Source organism: Mirounga angustirostris, unplaced genomic scaffold (assembly GCF_029215605.1).
Source record: "Mirounga angustirostris isolate CCGP_5_RB_7025 unplaced genomic scaffold, mMirAng1.0.hap1 SCAF_4, whole genome shotgun sequence".
In the NCBI taxonomy this organism is placed as follows: Eukaryota; Metazoa; Chordata; class Mammalia; order Carnivora; family Phocidae; genus Mirounga; species Mirounga angustirostris.
Window position 1 is genome coordinate 184046036 of NW_026991712.1, and position 22353 is coordinate 184068388.

General features: G+C 37.8%; 1 protein-coding gene across 7 annotated transcripts in view; it reads left to right on the forward strand.

The window, feature by feature from the left end:
• RERE (arginine-glutamic acid dipeptide repeats) overlaps positions 1 to 22353 on the forward strand; it is a 427124-nt gene that overhangs the window by 191717 nt on the left and 213054 nt on the right. For 5 of the 7 annotated variants that reach the window (XM_064589979.1, XM_054513156.2, XM_054513157.2 and 2 more), the window contains 2 exons: positions 3703 to 3773; positions 12906 to 13031. In XM_064589979.1, the coding sequence (XP_064446049.1) occupies positions 3703 to 3773; positions 12906 to 13031 (197 nt within the window). Of the gene's footprint in view, positions 1 to 3702; positions 3774 to 12905; positions 13032 to 13330; positions 13352 to 22353 lie in introns of those variants that run through there. The other 2 variants (XM_054513158.2, XM_064589981.1) reach the window with 2 other exon arrangements.

Below are 22353 nucleotides of genomic sequence, written 5' to 3' on the forward strand. Positions count from 1 at the left end.
TCTAGACACCCCTAGTAAAGAAAAAAAAAGAGTTATCATGTATTGTTTGAATAATTGATATCGATGGTAATAGCCTCACTCATTTCTCTGGCGTATTTCAGGCTTGCTGATTTTAAGATTAAAAAAATACATATATATTTGCCCTGCAGCAGCCGTTTGCGCAATCTGGTAAATATGCATTTTCATATGGGTAATTTTGAAAATGTGCATTATGCACTTAATGGATTACTTCAGCTTTGCTCAGTTTTTTCAGAACTGCTAGCTTTGTAATAAAAAAGAAATGCTGGCCTTCTTTTTTCTTTCCTTTCCTTTCCTTTTTCCTTTCCTCTTTCTGTTCTTCTTTCCTTTTTCCTTTCCTAGAAAAAAGGTGTCTGTAGTACTTGTGTTGGCCATGGGAGATTTTCAGGTTGAGGATCATTGATCCAGCTGACTGAAACCAATTTTATAACTAGCTTCAGACAATCTATGCACTCGTAAATTGCATGAAAATTCTTGGCAAATCATTTTGGCTTTAAAAGATTACTGGGCATATATTCCACCTGAGATTTTAACATTGCTCTTGACTTAGGTTCTCATCTTGCCCTTGTCAAATTAAACCACTTTATTTTTACGCTTACTGTAAACATCTATATAAAGTTATTTTCTTAAATAGCTGCTTAATTAATGAGACAAGAGGGAAATATTTTTTATGAGTATTTGGCCTTATTTAACTCTATTTTGAAAATCACTAAGAGTAATAATAAGTAGATTTTTTTTCCCCCTGAGACTTGAATTCCAGATTGTTTCTTAGGATGTACAGTTGGATCACCCTAATTTTTATGGGAGGATAATAAAGGAAAAATGGACTCTACAGTAATTTTTTGTGCTTTTATTTTTAAAATGACTTTAAAAAGTCAGACCAAAACAATGTATTTTTTCCCATTTCTATGGCAAGTTAGACATGGTGAAAAATTTTAATTTATATTACCCCTGATCTTAGGTGGTTCTGTGTTTAATGACTACTTGCATAAAATAAACTTCTAAATTTTGTCATTTAATTATGAAGTGAGCTTATCTTTTTCATGTATAAGTTCCCAAATACTGGTAGAGATCACTTGATACAGTGATCTGTTTTACAGATTATTAGTCATGTGCATTGGAAATCTCACATATGAATTAGGATCAGTTTGGTTTGACATAGTAGATTTTTAAACAAAAAGAGGTAACTTTTTATCTATTAACAAGGCATTAATAAGTAAATGTGGCAATTCCATCTCTCAGGTTTAAGATTCTTTTTCACACCGCCTTATTCCTCGCGGCAGCATTCCTCAGGCCAACAGGTGGGAGTCCGCCTCCAAGACTGCCAAGAAGCGTTTAGGCACAAGGATACTAGGGGTCGTCCTCTACATCCCAATATAGTCCTTCCCTCCCTTCTCTGAGAGTGTTACATCCAGGTATATTTATAGATAATTATTTTCCTGAATGTAACTTTGCAATGAGAAATGAAAGAATATAGATTCTCCTTTTCTGGAAAGCTTTTTTGTATACAAGTTAGTAGCTACTTTAAGCCTCAGAGTTAGAATGTTTATAGTTAAAATGATTCTGTATACATTATACTGAAAAGTATACATAAAGCTTTTTAAAGAAAGGAGATGTTGCCATTTCTTTACAGAGGAACCATGAGAATATATTGGCCCTGGAGCTAACTCATTATAAAGTGGATGCCGGTGGAATGAAGGAGTTAAGAGGGTTTGGCATGGATAAGGTAGTGGAATTTTGGATACTATAGCCCAGTGGATGTTGAGCTGTCGTGCAGGACCAGACCATTGTATGCAGCACATTTTGGTCCCATGAACTTTAAGGAAATAGAAGTCATTAGTTGGGAAGTGACCCGTTTGTGTTGAACTCAGTGAGTATATAGCTCAGTATGACAGTGTTATGAGATTTAGAAGAGAAGGCTGTAGGAGGTGATAGGAAGAAGAGGGTCTATAGACTGATTTGTGTTCAGGTTGAGTGAGACAGATAAATAATTGATATCTAGAGATTTGAAATACTGGTATTCGGTACATCAGGGATTGGGGCACAGAAATTAAGAACCTTGGGTTCCAAAATTGTGCAAGTTGGAACTGCAGTTTTTTATCTAGGGAATGTTTTTAGTTGAATACCAAATTAGGGATTAGAAAGACAAATACCTACCGAAATAGGAAGAGTTCTCTTGTTCTTTAAGATGATTGGCATGTTAAATGGATGTTGCCTGAATGTTAAGCAGAGTTATTTAGCCTCCTGGACCCTGGAACAAAATAGAAAGTTCAGTCAACAGTTTATTCCTGAGCTACCCTTGTACATGGATTCAGGGATCGAATCTTTGTTGAGTCTCCATCTGAGTAGAGAAATCAGTTGGGACATTCTGGATGCCTGGGTGATTGGCATTCAGATTTCTTCTTTTTCTGGAATGACTCTGGGCTACAAAAATCCTGATGTCTTTCAGAAGGTTTCTTGGAAGGAAGTGTCCTTGGTGAGGGTTTTCTTCATGATCCACCTCTTAGTGGGTCAGCTAGTGCTTGTGGTCGGTACTGGACTGTCCATGGGATGGATGGCTCCATATTTCTGCTCCTTTTCTTTTTCTTGGCTCTGCATGTGTAACAGGCAGTAGAGGAATCTGCTTGTATTCTTAAGCATCTGAGTTATTCTAAGATACACTCATTATGAAGGGTCATGAGAAGGGATAAAACAAATGGCATTTTGAATGTGGGTATTACGGTTATTATCCCTAGAAAATTTGATTGACTGCACATGCCTTTAGTTCTCAGTAAATAATACATAGAGGATCCTATCTTAAGCTTTATGATGATCTTGGGTTGCCCTGTGTTGAGTGTTAAAGTCCCTTTATAGCCACTGCTTCCCTTAAAATCATTGCTTCTTAAAAAGAAAAAGAAAGAAAGAAAGAGAAAATTATCTTAACCTGCCATTTAAAAGAGCAGGCCTTTAGACTCCAGCTGTTGAGAGCATCAGAAATAATTACCCAACCATTGCCATGTCAAATATAATTTAAGAAAGCGCCCTTATTCCCTTGAGGAAAGTGTGGTTTGGTTTACTGCATCCCATCTCCAATTGGGTGCCTTGCTTTTCTTTATAATTAGAAAATAAAATGTGTTTAGGTTGAAATTTAGTAGGAAGTTATCCACAACCGGTTAGATTTCTTTCTGTTTCTTGGTTTAGGTGAAAAGGTCATTGTAATGGTGTGTTCAAGCCAGTCATCTTTACATCTTTCATCTATTTCCTCACAAGTTATTTACAGAAAATAAAGAAGCACTTGGCAAAGCCATTTCTCTTTGTGAAGACATGGTAGCCTCTCTCTAAATAAGACATTCAAAATTTTGTCTTGTGTAGCTGTGATCAAATAATTCCCTTGATTGAAGTTTCTTCGTCAAAATATGGTTAATCCTATGGGATTTCTTTCTTCCCCTTCTTCAAGTACCCTGGAGACAATAATTAAGGCTTTATCAGGTTCTTTAAATTACCAGAAAAGTGGTCAGTAAGAACCCCAAGGACTGTTTTCCTCTAGCTTAAAATTGTTTGTAATTTACAATTTATCTCTGAAAAATTTTTTCTATATAAGATATATGCTTTGTCATGTGTTTATTTATGCAGTGGCTTTATGGGCCCTGTCTTTGTTCCCTTAATGGTAAATACCATTGTTTTAATTTTTTTTTTCTTTTAAAGACTGTGTGTATATCGAGAGTCGGAGGCCAAACACGCCATATTTCATCTGTAGCATTCAAGACTTCAAACTGGTAAGCATTTTTTAATGTGCTGTTGAATCTCCTCTGTGCCTTCTCTTTTTCCAGTTCCATTGGCTGTCTGTCTCGATTGCTTCTTCCTGGCTGTGGACTTGGTAACCAGCCCACCTCTGAGTGCTCACTGCCTGGCAGCTGCAGCACACGTGTAAGGCAGTTACCAGTTTTATCCTTTTGGTTTTATAACACTTAACAAAGCTTGTACTGTGAACAGTATTCCCAAAGTTTTCATTTCTCTAGTAGCTGTTTTGACGATAATTTCAGAGATTTTCTTGAGTTTCTGAAGTAGTTTCTTTCTTCTCAGCCATTGTGAAGAGCCTAAAGTAAAGTAAATTTGGGAATTGGTGGTGAGTTGGGAAAAAAGAATATAAATGCGCCAGAGACTAGTTTTGGGTGGCAACTATCATTTCCTTAGAGATTTTAGTGAGTTTAGAGTGTATCTTGGGGTCATCCGGTGATGGAGGTTGGGGGAAGGAACTCTGGGTTGGGGATGGCATGGCTGCAGTACTTTCTCATTACAAACCTTCCCCAAGTTTAGAGGTGTTGATATTGCCCATTAGGCAATCTCTGGGCTTTAGACCGGTGGTGCCCACACTTGGGGCTTTGGATCCCTTGGTATCCGTAGAGATTTTACAAAGGTCTGCAAATAACCATTCCCAGCTCAAAATATGCCTCACGTATGTTTGTATAACGACTTCTCAAATATATTAATATGCTGGTGTGATTTAAAAAAATTCACTTAATAGTTAATGACAATACACAGTTAAGAAGCAGTTTATTACGTATTTTCCTCAAACAACTGATATGTGAAATACAGAGTATTGCCATTGGGGGTTCTTTTGAAACATTAAAAAGGGATCCTTGTACTTGAAGGTTGTGAACCACTGTCTCCCTTTTTAGGTATAGAGAAATCCCAATTCTTTAGCTCTGTAGACGTATGTATCAGTATCTGTGAATGCTCTTATCTCCAAAACCTTTGTAACTTGACAATATTTGTGTTCTCACATTCCGTATGTGATACTTCAGTCTAAAAAAAGGTAATGTAATATGGAGAGATCTTTAACTCTGCGTCTCTTTTCTTTCTTTTTATCATTTTTGATGACTCCAAATACCCAATTAGTTTATTCTGACTTAGCTAGTTAAAAAAATTGCATGCCATCTTTTTTTCTTATTAAAGTTTTGTTGCATAAGTAACACATGCTTACTGTTTTAAAAGAAAGTCAAATGTGCCATTTATTTCTAAGATTTATTTATTCTTGGTATGCTGCTTTTAAGTTCCCTGCTTGTTTTACAAGGAGGGCTTGCAGTTTAAATTTGTAAATCAAATGCTTTCTATTTAGATTTTATGTCAGTATGAAGTTTTGCCATTTTTAGAGGTCTTTGCTATTTATTATATATTTCCTTCCAAAGATTTTTTTTTTTACAGATGCTGCACTGACATCTGAAAATCTGGGCAGTGGTCTTGTTTCCTGAGAATTTTCTTTTGCCTGTGGCCTCTGCTACTGCTCTGTCCCTGCTCATCCTCTCTGTGTGTGATTTTTTTTTTTTTAAACCAAACATAATACCAGTGCACCATGGAAAAGATATAGCTGTGAAATAAAAATTGCAAAGGTTTTTTTTTTTTTTAACCTATTAGATTCAGACCCCTTTTTGTACAATTTTAGCACATTAGCAGTTGCCTTCATGTCTGAACAGCATCTCTTATGAAATGCTGATTACAATGTTATAGTTGCTGTTTGGGGCAGAGGTTCCTGCTGAGTTACAGTAATTGCTCAGGGTATTAACAGCAATAAAAGCTGAAGCTTCTGTTGTCAGTATTAGTCTGGCACAACACATTAAATCTGTCTGCAGAAACAGTGTGGGAAGTGGGCACGGTATGTAAGTTGCACACTGCTGTGTCTCATGTTTTTGTCTGAGTTCTGTATTCAGCACATGCTCGTAGTTGTTGTATAAGAATAACCGAGATAGTGAAATACTTACTCCTAGAAGGAATGTAGTTGTTGTCTGGATATCCACTTTCTTCTTTCCTTGGTTTGCAGTTCTACTTATGAAAAGATAACTTAATAGATGAGAATAATCATAGCTTTTTTGTTCCTTCAGCTTACCCAGGCTATAAGGGGAAAAGATGAACAGAAGGAAATATGCTTTGTTTCTCTTGAAGATTTTAAAAAGAAGAAATTGGAGTTGGTTTTGCCCACAGCAAATACCATGCATGGCAAGTGGAGCAGTGGAAAACAAAAACCCAGTAGCCTTTAAATATTGTTGATTAATTATATATTTTATCTTTTTAAGCTTTCTTGGTTTGGGGTTGTAACTGAGAGATGTGTTCCTTTGTTTATACAGTGAATTAGAATGACCCCTTACCATGGTGAGTTTTTGAATATATGGTATATTTGGGACTGTAAAAAGAACTGGGCAAATGCCCAGTTTGGTACATATTACGTAAGATTACAGTGTTAGACACAGTGGAAGTTAAGGAATTGAGAAGCAGGCATAATGAATCATCTATGACCAGTAACCCAAACCACCATAATGCCAATTTGTTGAACTGAGGACCCTGGGTAACATTTCAGGAACTAGTTCTGTGAGAGATAAGCAGGGTCTTCGGATTTTACGTGGGGACCTGGGTTGCCTTCTAGGCTCTGCTACTATGTCCCATAGAGTCGGAGTCCATGATATGGAACATAGTTGTCTCTGTGTGCAGGATTATATTAAACCTGGCAAACTGTTAAACAGTATCCCCTTTCACTCTCAAAGGTATCCTTGTTTTGGATGATAGTTTATATGGTCATCTTGCCTATGGGGATAAGATCCATGGCTTCTGCTTTGTTAACATTTAACCATCAAAATGCGTAAGTCACTACTACTGTACATTGGTAGATCTGTTTAGAGCCCGCATTTCACAGGGATAGGTGGAAGCTATGATGGCACAAAGTAATTGAGTTCCTAGCAGAACTGAGGCTACTTTTGAAAGTAGCATTTTCATGGGAAGCAAATTATGTGTTCTGTTAGGAAGCTTTCCTCCTCTTAGGGAGTGTTAATTTGATTGGGCTTATTTACAGACTAGGAGACCAAACTGGATTTGTTTGACTACAATGATAGAAGTATCTATGGAACAAGTAGTCAAAGCAGGAGAGGTAAGGTGAAATTATGGATAGTGTATGCTTAGAGGTAGGAATAGGGAGGGATCATCAATTAAATAAGTCAGCTTTGCACCTTTGGCTTCTGAACTAAATAATAAGGCAGCTAGCAAAATCTTTAGCTCTTTGAGAGTAGTAATATGGAATGGCAATCTATGATGTTTGTGGCCTTGCTTGAAAAGATAGTTGAGAGACTGAAGCAGTTAGCTGAGGGTGCAAAGCCGGAAGGATGAATCAAGAGTCACCTTAATGCAGAGAGGGTTGGCAAGCGTAAACAGGTCACAGGCAAGCTGATGTGATAGGGCAGGGGAAGCCAGGAAGAGCAGAGATCTGTGCAGAGAGCAGTAGATGGCCAGCAGGAATGAGGGCATGCCTTCTCCCTGAACTCTGGCGAAGCCCGCTGTGCTAATGCTTCTTCCCTCCGGATTCTTGGATTGTCCTTGTTTCTGCTCAGTAAAGCCCTCTTCTCTTGGGCCAGCTTGAGTGGATCTCCATGATTAAATGAAAGAGCCTGGTATAACATCTTCAACCCTTTCTTCTGTTGCACTCCCTTAGCTTTCCTAGGTCAGTGTGTGACTTAGTTTGCTTTCAGAGTTCTGTTCCTGAGTGAGTCCGTGTCACTGAGGAGCATTATATTCCCGAGTGCAGGGAGGAATGTTTTTGGTGGTAACTAGCGCCTTTGATAGGCATTTAACGAAAGCCTACTCTGTGTGCATTGTTGGGCGCAGCACCTTGAAAGAGACTGAAGTCTGCAGGATAAAGTTCTTCCCTCCGTGACCTTAGTTTCTAATTGGACAGACATTTGTGGCATTACTGGATGTCAGTCCTCTTTGGAGAACACTCTGAATAGGATTAATGTGAAGGAAGCCATTCACCTTTTGTGCACAAAGAAAGATTTCTTTCTTGCTTTTACTATAAAAATCAATAAAATTCCATTTTTATAGACATCTAGGCCTTCAGCATAATAGAGTGAATTTGCTCTCTAGAAATAATCGTAAATTCCGAAAGTGCTTCACAAGATTGTTTAGATTAGTGATTTTTCCGGCAGTAGAACACCGAGGAGTACCTTTTCTGGCTCTTGGTAGTACTTCATATCTACTTCTTCACTCATTCCTTTGAATATTCTGCATGGGCATTCTATGTGGATTCCTAATGAGTTCCTATCATTCATACAAGAGAAAAAAAATGAGATTTTGGTTTCCTAGAGTTATATAGTTATTGATTCTTTAACTGTTGTATGAAATGAATTTCCATGTAGGATATATAATTATTACAAATACTATTTTGAGCAAATACCATTGATTCATCTTGGCTCCTGTTTGGTTTATTAACCGTGGAAATGTTGTTGTTAAAATTAAACCTGGTCTTAGAGATTCCCTGAAGTTGGGGATGTATCATTAGGGATATTATGGTATTTTTAGTCAACTGTTTAGGGCTCAATGAGTTGTTATGACTCTGTGTGGATGACTGTGCTTTTGTATCATTTATGTCCCTGACAGCACACATTTTAATTGTGAATGTGGGGTAGCTGAGGCTGCATACCGCTAGTTACCTTGGCAAAGGCACGTCTCCAGTACTGCTGTGAACGTGGGGGCCATGTTATTCAAGATTTAACACCATCTCTCTCTTGGTTTCATTGCCAAATGTGAGCAGCAAGGGGAGGAACATTTGGAATTTCTGATTCCTAGGCTGCATCTGTAACTCTACCCCAAAAGTTGATTGCCACAGTACAACAGAGAGGGGCTGCAGAGAAATTAGCTTTGGTGCAGCTTCCTACACACAATTGATGTTGTCCTCTCTCCACCAAATCATGTTTCTCAGAAGTAGATTAAAAACAAGCTGCTTTTCCGTCTTTAAAATGAGAACTTACTGAGGATAAGTAATTTTATCTTTTCAATTTTTGTTAGAGACCTTTACATAGATAATGCTGAGGATATGGGATAGTTTGTTAATATGCACTCTGTGCACACTTCTGTGTGTACCTACAATGAGTTAATTATCAGGTATGCATCACATGCCACAGTTATTTAATCCCACCTTGGCTGCTGTGACCACTCAGCACAGAATGTATGGTGTATAGACATTCAGGAAGTGGGCATTCATTTTTATGTTAGGTAAATCTTGTATTGAAAACTTTTCTAGAGGTGGAACAGGGGTCTGCATTAGTGTGAATATGGCTAATTCAGAATTTGAGGTGATACTCGGGGACTGAGAGGAAGGAGGGATGGTAGAGTTCATGTGTTGGGAGCTTGACTGTGACATCAGTTGGTCTGTTCTTCAATTGCTGTCTTTTACTACCTTGGGTAAGATGCTTAACCCTCCTAACCTTGTTTTATTTACCTATGAGGTTGGGGTATAAATAAAGCACCTACCTTGCAGGTAGGAGGTTTTTAGATGAAAAGATCAAGCCCACAGAGTGGATGCATAGTGCCTGGGCCATGGAATGACATGGTAGTGATGTTGATGTTTCATTGGTGCTCTGGGTCTAAGCTTTTGTAGGGGCAGACACCATGCCTGTGTTATTCACTGATGTATACTGTGTGCTTATTAGGTCGTTGCCTGGCCCATATAAGATCCACAGTAAGTGTTTATGGAATATTGAATGAAATAACATTTCAGTGGAAAAAATTCACAGCATAAAGTTTTAGAAAAACTTTAGTAGTAATTTGATACGATGCCTTAACTACAAATTAACCTTCTGTTTATTAAACAAACCAGAAAGACCTGTTTCTTTACCTTTAGTTTACAATGTGTAGTGTTTTGGTTAGCCTGCAGTGTGTAGTATTTTATATATTTAAATAATAATCTGTTCTTAAAATACATTAAAACTCAGTTTCTTATTTTCTTCAGAAAATTTACGTGAGTGTAGCTAAAGTCATAACATTTTTTAGGCATTATAATCTATTTTGAATTTTCGATATTACTGACTTTTAGCAAAAGTAATGAGGGCTTAGTCTATAGGTAAACATTCCCGAGAAGTCCAGTGGATAGGAAAAATGCCTTACGGTGTGATGGTTCATTTTTGTGTAAAAAGTGGCTGTTTTTCTCTTCTTGATAGTCCCTCAGGTTAGGCCTGCAGAACTGAACATTTCTTTCCATACTTCCTTTTTCTCCTTTTAGTTCATTTCCTAGGAAAAGGTCAGTACCACTCACACACAGCTTTGCGACTTGGAGTGTAGTGTTGGATAATGAAGTGAGACCCATGAAGTTCATTAGCAACTGTTTTTAGTTTGTAGAGTGAGGAATTAAGTATTACTTAGAGACATAATGGAACGTACAGCTGAAATAATTCTTCCCAAGGCGTTTTTCCTTTCTGCTAGTTTAGTTGTTCTCACCTGTTAGGAGTCAGTGGGTCAGTGTGATACCACTCTTCTTATATGGTGATTTCTAAGTCAAGAAAAGGTGCATGTTCTTGATTTGGTGCTTCTGGAGGCCGCACCTTTTTTTTCTCCCTTTGTTTCAAGTAAAGGCCATGGTTGCTTAGTTCTTATCTATAAGCATTATAATAAACTATAATGGGGTATTGGACTTACTTCATGCTGTTTGTTTGGAATAAGCCACCAATAATAAATATATGCACTGAGACGAAATGTCCTTTTCGCATGTAGATTTGAAGTTTATAATTTTTTTTTTTAATCCTTTAAGAAGCAAGAGGGAGATGAAATCCTTAGCCCCAAGTTTAATGGACAAAATGTTGTTAGATATTCCTCCTGCCAGTTATGGGGCAATCATGTTTAAAGTTATTTTGAATCACCATCACCTTTTTGCATGATATAAATGGAGGGGATGGTATTCACGTAAGTGAAAATCACAGTGAGGCTTTGGGAATAAATAATCTCATAGCATCTTATTGGCCCCATTTACTCAGCTTCTCAGCAGGCTGTTTTCACATGAGTTATAGTCATTATAGGCCACATGGGATTTAAAGTTTTAATGGTTCGCAATTACTGTGAAGTTGGGTAATTCGCTTTCTCCTGGTCTATTTGGATTTTAGAACTAAGAAATCACTGAAAGAGTTTTGTTTAATTATACTGTTCTATAAAATATGTATCTAAAACGTTTAATAAACCTGTTCTATGTGAAATATTTTCAATGTGGAAAACTAGGCATTCTCATCTTTTCTAAAAAAGGAGCCTAAGAAAGTTTGAGACAATTTGATATTTGCAGAGAGCTGCTATGCAAGAATATTGGTAAAGTCTTACTATTCAAACTTGATTCCTTAGAACTGGACATTTGTAATTTGTATATGTATGTGGGTGTTTGTGTTTAAGAATGGACTCAAAATAGTCCAAGTAAAACCCATTAGAAGGATTGAAAGAAAATCAGGGAAACAGATAACTGCCCATGTTTTCTGATTGATAAAGAAGAACAGTGATATGCTTTAAAATGTATTTTTAATACTTAAAATGTTTTAATAATTATTTGAACTTTTGCATATTTAAAACAATGCCAAGGTGATTTGAAATGCCTTACTAAGTGTCTTCTTGATTTAAAACTCTTGATCTGAATGAATAAGGATTTGAGTGATCTGATTAATGAATTCCTAGTGCAAAAAATTAACCAGCAATTCATTTTTATTGGATGATTGTGGTAAAAAATATTAAGTATATTGTACATTCTAGTGCACAGTTGAATCTTTGATTTGGAATCTGCAGCACTGGTATGGGGAGGAGGGGGTGTACGGTGGTGAAGGTTATGCTGCGAACAACACTTGGTGTCATCATGTGTTGTCCCTGAGGCAGTGGGAGTCAGCGACTGAGCGCACAGGGAGTGTCCTGTGTGGCACCCAGCGTACTCTCTAGAGGGCGATCTGTACCGAAAGGAAAGAAAACCATCGTGAAGACGACATTCCCAGTATTGGCTTATTATCTTGGGATTCATGTTTTTGTTTGTTTGTTTTAAAAGAGACATAGAAAAATAAGTAATTAATGGACGATATGAAAATCTTGGATCACAGGAGGTTGTTGGTGATTCAAAAGAAACTAAGTGTAATAAGGCTCCTGAACAATGGTTTAAAAGTTTGCTTATTTGTCATTTCTAAACACCTTTAAGAACAGAGATTCTTATATAAGTATCTGGATTTTATGGAGTTTTAGTCCATTTAAAGCCACACAATATTGAATCGGTTAGTTTTTTGGAAGTGTTATGTACTCTCTAGAATATTTGAAAGGGAACACACTCAAACTGTTATTTGAGGTATCTTTTTGATACTTAAAGGACGGTGCTGGCTTTCAGAAGTTGCTCTGTAATCTGCTGCTGCTTTTAAATGTTTTCAAAGTTGAAAAGAAAAATAAAATAGACGTGTGATACATACCAGAACTGGTTTTACCCCTAAAAGAAATAATGCCTTTCTTGAGCTTTATGTTTTGTACCTGTTCACGTGGGCGTTGTGAGAAAATTAAAGCTCATTTGAATGGTGTCTTTTTTTCCTCTGGTATTAAGCCTTTGTCTTTTACCTTGCCTTCAGCTTTATAAAATTAAACTAGGACTTGGAGAAAATGATAGGGTCTTTCTTTGACCCCCTAATGTCTTGAATATTTCCTTATTAAGTATCTGTCTTATGACCCTAGCATCTCGCATTGGAAACTCTTCTGAAAGCTCAGTTTGTCCACTTGTGGTTCACTGTATAGTTGTGTTTATCTGATACCATTGCTTTTTTGTTTTTATTCTAAGCAAAGCATGCCATTGTCACTGTGCTTTGGCACTGTGTCGCATCTTAACTTGGTTATTTTGGGGGCACACACCATACAGCATTACAACAGGACCCAGATTCCACTGTGGAGTCAGAAGGGTCATAGGCTTGTTCTTGCTGAAATAAGGAAACAGCTCTGATTGACGCAGAAAGGCTAACTTCAGCAGTAGAACAAATTCTCTGAAAGGCCATCTGCTAAAGGGTGGTGCAGATTCCTGCTTGTGTGCTGCGTGCCCCTAGTAACCAGGGCCGGAGGGGACGTTGGGCATGCTAACTGAAAGCTCTTTTCTTTTTTAGGTCCACAACTCCCAGGCCTGCTGCAGATCTCCAACTCCTGCTTTGTGTGACCCCCCAGCATGCTCTCTGCCGGTGGCATCACAGCCACCACAACATCTTTCTGAAGCCGGGAGAGGGCCTGTAGGGGTAAGGAGAATCCCGTTTTTAAAAGCTATCAATATTTTATATCCCATAGGGTATAAAATAGGAATATTACCTCCCTCCCCAGAGCCCCTTTAAAAATGTGCTGTATTGTATGTGTTTTTAAAGGAGTAACAAGTACATGCACAGAGGAAGCAAAATACGGGACTTGCCTTACCCCTCTAGGACAGTTCCAGAAGTCAGCGGGGTTTGGTGGTGTGGGGCATTTGGGTGCCAGCAGAGAGCATGCTGGGCCGCTGCAAGGAGCAGGAGCTGGCAATCAGCAGCGAGTATGGATGTTGGCAACTGAAATGGGGAAAAAGGGGGTAAGTTGGAGTCCACGTGTGGAATGTGCACTTCCCCAGCATCATTGGGACTCACGGCCCACGAATCTAAACTATTTTGGATGCTGTCCTCTCAGGTGACATTTTACAGAATATTGCTCAGGAGTAGCCAGGCTTTTCTGCAATGCCAGATACAGAATTAAACACTTCAAAGTTTTGAGTTAGGGTTTAGATCTGGTGCTCTCAGCTGTGCCCTGGTAATGTCTCTGGTACGTGGTGCTAATGATGTGTGTGAGGTGCAGCAGGATGAAGTGTCTTTGGTGCTTTATCCCTAGAACACAGGGCCTGGTGTTAGTGATCCATGTGGGTTATTTGTGTGTGATATATCTCACCTTTTATGAAAGTTGTATATACACCTGTCTTCCTTTTTTTCCCCCTTTATAGGGATTTAATTATAAGATTTTCTGAAAGACAGGTGTTTATTGTTCTGATTGACTGCTGTTAATCGTGAAAGAAGTTGAAGACCTTTCTCTTGTATGTAATCTGACTGTGGGGTTCAAGTGCACACTCAATTAGGAAATAACACCAGGGAATAGCCATCACGTATGCACGTGCATAATACAAGATACTGGCAGTGTATAATGAATTGTTCAACTGCAGTGTAGAAAAATAGTATCTTGAAACTAGGAGAAGAGAGTGCTTCCCATGGGCTCTAGCACTTGGGAAAGTTCTGTGAAGGCAGGCAGGTTTTGAGGAGCTGTGTTTGTTTTTGATACATCAGTAACACGTGGACAGGGAGACTGGAAAAGCCTTCTAGGTGTACATGTCAGCCTGTTTCTGTAAGCCACATAGGCTATGGGCCTGGTGAAGCTGGGAGTTGAGAGAAGATGACTGCAGAACATCCATGAAGAGCACAGGTTAGTGGGTTGTGGGAGCAGAGCTGGGATATAATGTGGGCCCAGATCATAGAGCGTTGTAAAGGTGAGACAAGGGGAGATTTTATGTGATAGGCAGAGGAGAAGCCTTCGTAGGCTTTTTTATTCCAAGAAGATTGCTTGGGTAGCAGTGTGGAGTTCGGGCAGACTGTGGAAGCTCCAGTTATGTGGTGAGGGCTGTCACCCATGCGTGAAGTGAAGAGGACCGGGACAGTGGAGATACAGGATATTAATAATCATAAAACTAGGAATAATATATCATCACAACAATAATTTCATGTTCAAATAGTTGCTGGTGTAATTTATCAAGAATTAGACCAGAAAAAAGGTTCACAAAATCCTTGGAATTTTTGATATAATAACCATTCACAATGGAAGATAAAACCCAGTGTAGTGGATAAAAGTCTAATTTTAATCCCTGGAGAGATACACTGACATCATAAGGGACAAATTAGCAGAGTCCCAGCTTGACTACCTACTTTAAAAACTTCAGCCTTTACCAGTTATCATCTTGTTTCCGTATGTATCTAAGAAATGATTTTATCTTTCAGGCTGATATTTTCTCACTTTATTCTCCATTTAGTGTGGATGTCATTGTTAGACTGTTTCATTTACCACAATACTCACTAATCAGGATTTGTTGAATGGATTTAAAATTTTGCTCATCGTAACATTGATTTTTAGTAAACTTTTTGTACTAGCATTAGTGATGACCAGCATTTATTTATTTATTTATTTATTTATTTATTTATTTATTTATTTATAGCAGTGAAAGTATTGTGTTCAGTGGGGATTTAAATAAGTTCATGATTGGTGGCGTACTCAGATACCATCGTATGTAGGTATGAGAAGATTCTGTAATAAGATAATAAATCTTCTTTGAGTCAAGATGATGCTGCATAAAACAAACTATTGATTGTTCTTTAACAACGCTTCATGCTGCCAAAGTCATTTGAGCTGGATCTGAATCAGATCCAGTTGGCAAAGCTACCCCCCATGTGTGGAGCTCTCATAAATTCTGCAGGCACACAGATCTAATACAGTGCAATGAGAGAGCTGCTGGGAGAAAAAAATTGATTACAGGGTTGCAGACAATATCATTAACAGTTCTTGCCATGATACACCAGATGTCTTCCTAATAGACTATTTTTGTTAATTTAGATTTTAAAGGGTAGTGCTAACTGCATCATAATTGAACTTTCTTTGTATATTCAGGTATATGTGATCTGTGTTCCTACACTAATGATGACATCAACTCATAGATTTAATTTTATAAGTTTTTAACTTATCTGTTCATATTTAAAGTATTTGTGCTTAGAAAGGCAGCCTTTTTACTTATTATGGAGAATCTGTTAGCTTGGATTTTTTTTTTTTTTTTTTAAAGCAAGAAATGCTATGTTTGCTGGCAATTCAGGGGTAGCGAGGGATGTGAGATGGCAAAGAAAACATTTCCAAGATTCTTCCTGGACTGGGCAGAGATTCCCCTCCGTGCCCCTGCGTGCCCCCAGGTGCTCCCAGTAGTGGATGGTTTCAGTGGCAAGGACAGAGACTCTATCCAAAGCAGAAAGGTACAGCTATTTAAAGGAGACTTAAAATGCATATTTATTTTCATTGTCATGGATGCGGCTCTGCAGGCTGGAATTCTTGTTGGGGGCACCTAACCCCTTCCTTACTAGGAGATCAAGGGTTAGACTAATTCGTTTAAATATTTTTATTTTGTAGTCTTATCTTTTTGCATGTTTAAGACCTCTGTTGAATGACTAACACAGTATATAAATAAGACAGGACTGTAATAGTGGGTTGAACTATTTTATTTCCATCATTTTTTTTGAACTACTAGTTTTGTTTTTGGTGTATTATTCTTTAGAAAACATGTTTTTCTTATGATGCGTTCCTTTGTAACGGGACACGTTAAAACTAAAACACTTAGTTTTCTCACTTATAAAATGGGCATAGCACACTACTACCTACCTTAAGGGTTGTTGCAAAGCATAATGAAATAATTCACTGAATTGCTTAGCATGGCATTAAGCATATAATAAGCATTCATTAAGCATTATCTGTTGTCACATAGTTTTTCATTATACAAATTCAGGTTTTAAATAATTATTAGTGTTCTAGACATTCTCGATCTGAGGTCCATAGGCCCCAAGGACTCTTGAGTTTAACAGGGTCAATGAACTTCCTGAAATTGCTTGCCGAGTCTTATATGTATGTGAATTTTTCTGGAGAGAGTATTCATTTCAACCATGGATGCTAATCAGTAGATTCCTAAAATATTGAAAAAAATTTTAAATTAAGGTTAAGAACTGTGGCTCTATAAAGTCTCTGCAGTGCGTCTAAAACCTCAGATCAACTAGCTGTTTATTAAGGAAATAAACTAACATTGAGCATTTACTTTGTGCCCAGGCACTGTGCTACTCTTTTCACATAGTTTAATTTGTGATATTTATTTTGTTTTACAAATGAGAAAATTTGAGGCTTACAGTTGTATAAAATCTTGCCTTGAGTCAATGTCAGGACTGAGGTTTAACTCAGGAACTCACCCTGGCCTTGTGTATTCTCTCCACTGCTCTCATGGCTGACTTCTGTATTTCCTGGATGGTCCCTGCAGCGATGCCCACCTTTGCCTCCACTTTACTTGAAAGCTCCTGAGCTGGCATGCTGCGCACTTGCTTGGTAGAGCAGATGGGTTCTGCCACTGAGAGTGTCCCAGGCTGGCCCTCACCCTGAATGTGAATGGACAGTGGTGGTTAGCAGTATGGTGTGAGAACCCTTCTTAGTACCAGTTCATTTTGTTTTCCCATTAGCTCTTGTGGTGGTCCTATTTTTAGTATCCTTTTGTTTAAAAAATGCATCGTTAACAAACAGCTGCTCTTTGAGTTCCCTTTTTATTTATCTTAATGACATCTACATACATTTGAAAAATAATTCCTGTAGTCTGTTGTATTTGTTAATCTGTGTGTGTTTGTTTCAGGTAAAACTTCATGCATGTAAGAAATTGGACTTTGCATTTCCCTTGAAGTAAATCCACTCCACCGATCTACACAAGCCTGCTCCACTAACACAGAGCAGGAAGCTAGGGCCCAGTGGCTTTCCCCAGATCCCTGCTTCATGAGGGGCTGCTTAGGCCAGAATCTGGTTCTCCTGTGTATCTGGTCAGTGAGTGCTCTTTCCACTGCTCCTTGCTACCTTCCTTGACCCATAAAGGATGTCTTGTAGCTGGCCTATGCCATACATCATTTACTTCTTTAAAAGCTAAGGGCGCTTTGCTTAATATCTAGTTTAAACTTTTGTGACTATAACTCATACCAGTGTTAAAGTAGTATTTCTTGCCTGTGTAAGGGATTTATCATTTTCAAGAATCATTTCTAACAGTGGTATTTTTCATACTTGGGGCTTCAGTACTATTTAATAATTAAAAATGAACATTTATTATAAAATGCTGTTTTATTTATTTTTTTTTTTTTTTATTTTAAATTTTTTTTTTTTTTTTATTTATTTGCGAGAGAGAGAATGAGAGACAGAGAGCATGAGAGGGAGGAGGGTCAGAGGGAGAAGCAGACTCCCCGCTGAGCAGGGAGCCCGATGCGGGACTCGATCCCGGGACTCCAGGATCATGACCTGAGCCGAAGGCAGTCGCTTAACCAACTGAGCCACCCAGGCGCCCTAAAATGCTGTTTTAAATGCTGATTATGTTTCTTATGTAGTTGTTCCGTATAAAGAACTCTAATCTGGTTGCTTGTGTAGATATGCAGGAGTTGCTGAGGATATCCTGCTTTTTCAGTATTTCCTTGGCTTCCCCACTTGACATTAAGAATGCCAAAAATAACCATTGTCTTTTATATTTGATTGTAGTGAAAGGTGTTAAAACAACTGAATTTTTAGAAAAATCCTGATACAAATGCTGGGATTAATCCAACTACCCTAGGTGAAAGGTGATTAATAGCTGTTGAATTTTAATGTAACAAGCTTAAAAAAAATCTTAAAACACCCAGCCAACCAGTATTAGTCATAGAGAGCATTATGCCCGACTTCCAGAGAAATTCCTTCATTTGGATGGTTGTTTTCATATCCTGTTCTCCCATAAAGGCTAATTTCAGCTAGTTGGTTCTTAAGGGCTGTCTTTATGTCATGTTCATCTGCTCTTTTTTTTTTTTTTTTTTAACGACGGGGGCAACAAGCCACATTTAGAGAACATAGATTTGAATAACCTTATGGTTTTATAAAACTGCCTGTTATTTAAGCAGTCTTTTTGTAACCATAGGTCTATATGAGGGGTAAGGACTACTTGTAGGTTTCACTGAGCTGCTTTTCTTTCAGCAATACTACTACATCAGCCTTTATTACTTACAGACACTGTTGGTCTTTTAACCTTGCAAATATGTGGAGTTCTCAGGCTTTATAAGTTCTCCAGAATTAATTTGACTAATATAAATTGCCAAAGAAATGTCAGCACATGGACGTGGAACTTGCAGTTTTGTTTAGCTTAACTTTTTTTGTAGTGTTACCCCTCATCTTAGGATATCATATAGTACTTTTGGTGACAGCAGCTCTGATAAATATCAAGGCCTTCAACAGAGTACCAGATTTTTCTTAGGTACAGGAGTGAAGTTTAAGTAGTAACCTAAGGTTAATCAGTCCTTTTCAGGGTCTATAGAAATTATTATACTAAATTAATATGACTCATGCCTAGAAGTGAACATTTTCTGTTTTTGTCTTTGATTTCATGTTGTGTAATTAGATTGAATATCAGGTACTTGTTGTTTCTTCTTTTTTTAAAATAGGCTTTAGTATTTTTTTCTTTTTTTGAGATTTTATGTATTTGAGAGGGAGAAAGCAAGAGAGCACAAGTGGTGGAGAGGGAGAAGCAGGCTGCCCATCGAGCAGGGAGCCCAATGCGGGGCTCGATCCCAGGACCCTGGGATCATGACCTGAGCCCAAGACAGACGCTTAACCCACTGAGCCACCCAGGCACCCAATAGGCTTTAGTCTTAAGAGCAGTTTTAGGTTCACCACAAAATTGACCAAAAAGTGCAGAAATTTCCCACAAACCTCTTATGTCTCCATGTGTTTTCATGGCTTGCAGCTAATTTCTTTTTCATGCTGAATAATATTTCATTGTTTGGATGTACTGTAGTTTATCCATTAACCTACTGAAAGACATCTTCATTCTTCCAAGTTTTAGCAATTATGAATAAAGCCACTCTAACATCCATGTGCAGGTTTTTGTGTGGATATGTTTTCAACTCCTTTGGGTAAGTACCAAGGAGAGTGACTACTGGATTGTATGGTAAGAGTATGTTTAGTTTTTAAAGAAACAACCAGTTTTCCAGAGTAGCAGTATCATATTGCATTCCCACCAGTGATTGAGAGTTCCTATTGCTCCACATTCTTGTCAACATTTGGTGTTGTCAGTGTTCTGGATTGTGGCCATTCTGATAGGTCTATAGTGGTATCTAATTGCTATTTTAATTTGCATTTCTCTGTGACATATGATGTGGAGTTTTGCATTTTTTTTTTTTTTCTTTACGTGCTTATTTGCTATCTGTATATCTTCTTTGGTGAGGTGTCTATTAAGTTCTCTGGTTCAGTTTTTAATCAGGGTATTTTCTTGTTGTTGAGTATTAAAGGTTCTTTGCATATTTTGGACAGGTCTTTGTAGGTCTTTTCTCCCAGCTTGAGGCTTATCTTTTTTTTTCTTGGCAGTGTCTTTTGCAGAACAGTTTTTAATTTTAATGAAGTCTAATTTATCAATTCTTTCTGTCGTGGATTATGTGCTTTGTGTTGAATTTAGAAAGTCTTGCCAAACTCAGGGTCGTCAAGTTTTTTTTTTACATTATCTTCTAGAAGTTTTATGGTTTTGCATTTTACATTTTAGGTCTGTGATCCATTTCAAGTTGATTTTTGTGAAGGATGTAAAGACTGTGTCTAGATTTCTTTTTTTGTTTTTGCATGTGGTTGTCCAGTTGTTCACACCAGTAGTTGAAAAACTGTCTTTGCTCCATAGTATGGCCTTTGCTCCTTTGTCAGAGGTCAGTTGACTGTATTTATGTGGGTCTGTTTCTGGGCTCTCTGTTCCGTTGTTCTGAATCTGAGAGTAAAATGTAGACATCTTGACTTGTTACTTCTAAAATAGTTAGGTGTGTATTTTGTAAGAACAAGGACGTTTATTTATATAGCCACTGCATAGTTACCAAAAGCAGGAAATTTAACAGTATAACAGTACTAATCTAATCTATAGACATCCATGTTTTGCTGTGTGTCCCAGTAGTGCCTTTCACGGCAGTTTGGCTTTTGGGCCAAGTATCCAGACCAGCATCACACTGATACCTAGTTACCATGTCTCTTAACTCTCCTTTAATCTGAAACAGTGTCTTAATCTTTTTTTTTTTTTTGGTCTTTTCATAAGATTGACGTGTTTTTAGAGTATAATCCAGTTTTTTTGTTGTTGTTTGCTGTTTCCTGTTTATTAGATTTAGGTTATGCATTGTAGGCCAGACTATTAGTGGTATTGTGTCCCAAGGTCTCTACATTAGAGAGACTATGATATCAGTTTGTCACATTAGTGATGTTAACTTTGATTATTTGGATAAGTTACTAATTTTCCTTTGTAATTAATAAGTAATTTGTAGGGAGAAACTTTGAGGCCATGTAAATATCCTGTTCTTGATCAAATTTTCACTCACTAATATTAGCACTTCACGATTACTTTTGCCGAGGGCGCCTGGGTGGCTCAGTCCTTAAACGTCTGCCTTCGGCTCAGGTCATGATCCCAGGGTCCTATGATCAAGCCCCACATTGCGCTCCCTGCTTGGCGGGAAGCCTGCTTCTCCCTTTCCCAGTCCCCCTGTTTGTATTCCCGCTTTCACTGTCTCTCTCTCTGTCAAATAAATAAATAAAATCTTAAAAAAAAAAAAAAGATTATTTTTGCCTAGTCACTGTGGTGATTGTGGAATGACACTTTTTTTTTAACTCAAGCTAAATTGCTCTGCCTTTGAAAAGTAGATCAGAATTCAGGTACCATTAATTCAAGTGTGGGATCTTTGAGTAAAGTGAAAGGAAGAAACAGAGAGAGAGGTGTGGTGGGGGGTGGAAGAGCCTGTTTGAGCCTTCAGGGTGTTTTTCAGTTTTAGCATCAAGGACTATATAAATTTTCAGTTTTTTTTTTTTTTTGGTAGAAAGAGGGAAAACCTGTGATGGTGTTTGTTCCCTCTTTATGCTCCAGTGGCAAGAAAAGCCGCTTAGAAGTAATAGATCATGGATATGGTTAAAAAAATACACATTTTTACTGTTGAAATTGTGGTCTTGATTTGATTCATGTTGGCAACATTTACTAGTGATCAAGTTACTTAATCTCTCCGCCCCTCAGTTTCCTCACTTATAAAACCAGAATATTATTTCAGTAGTTCTGGAAGGAGGCCCAGGAATCCATAGTCTTTCCAAGCACTCCCCAGGAGATTCTGATGGGCAGCCAGCTTTAGCAAATGGAGGTCTGCCTTCCACCTCAGTGACTGTTGTAAATGCAGATTTGATCATGTCTTTTGCAGGATATAGACCAGTTCCAGGACTTATGTTTCTCAAACCTGAGCATCTTACGCATTTTAAAAATTGTTTTCATGGTTCTCCCTTATCACTTAATGTCTTGCCTTCTTCAGCACACAAATTAGGTATAATCTGCATGTTTATATCCCTACTACAGCTTTAAGAGACAATTTGTAAATTAATTCAAACCAAACTAAAAAAAAAACCCAATGAAATTCTAACTACCAACATTAATTTAATAGAATGGGTGATTGTGTTTTGCTGAAATGAAAGAGCCACTTGTTACTGATTGCTTATGGCCCAGATTATTGGGGGCTGGGGGATGGTGTATGGCATGTTTGATTACACTAGCAGGTTCCTCGAGATGACTCAGCTCTTCTTTTGCTTTCATTTTTGTTATAATAATTGAGAAACCTCCGTACGTGTTAAATGAAGTTTGCATGATGTGACTTTGTCCTTATGTGGCATTAATGTGTGGCACATTTGGTTTATCTTATTTACTTACTTACTTTGGAATACCTATAGTAGTGCTACTTAGTTATTTGATTGTATGTAAACTTACTC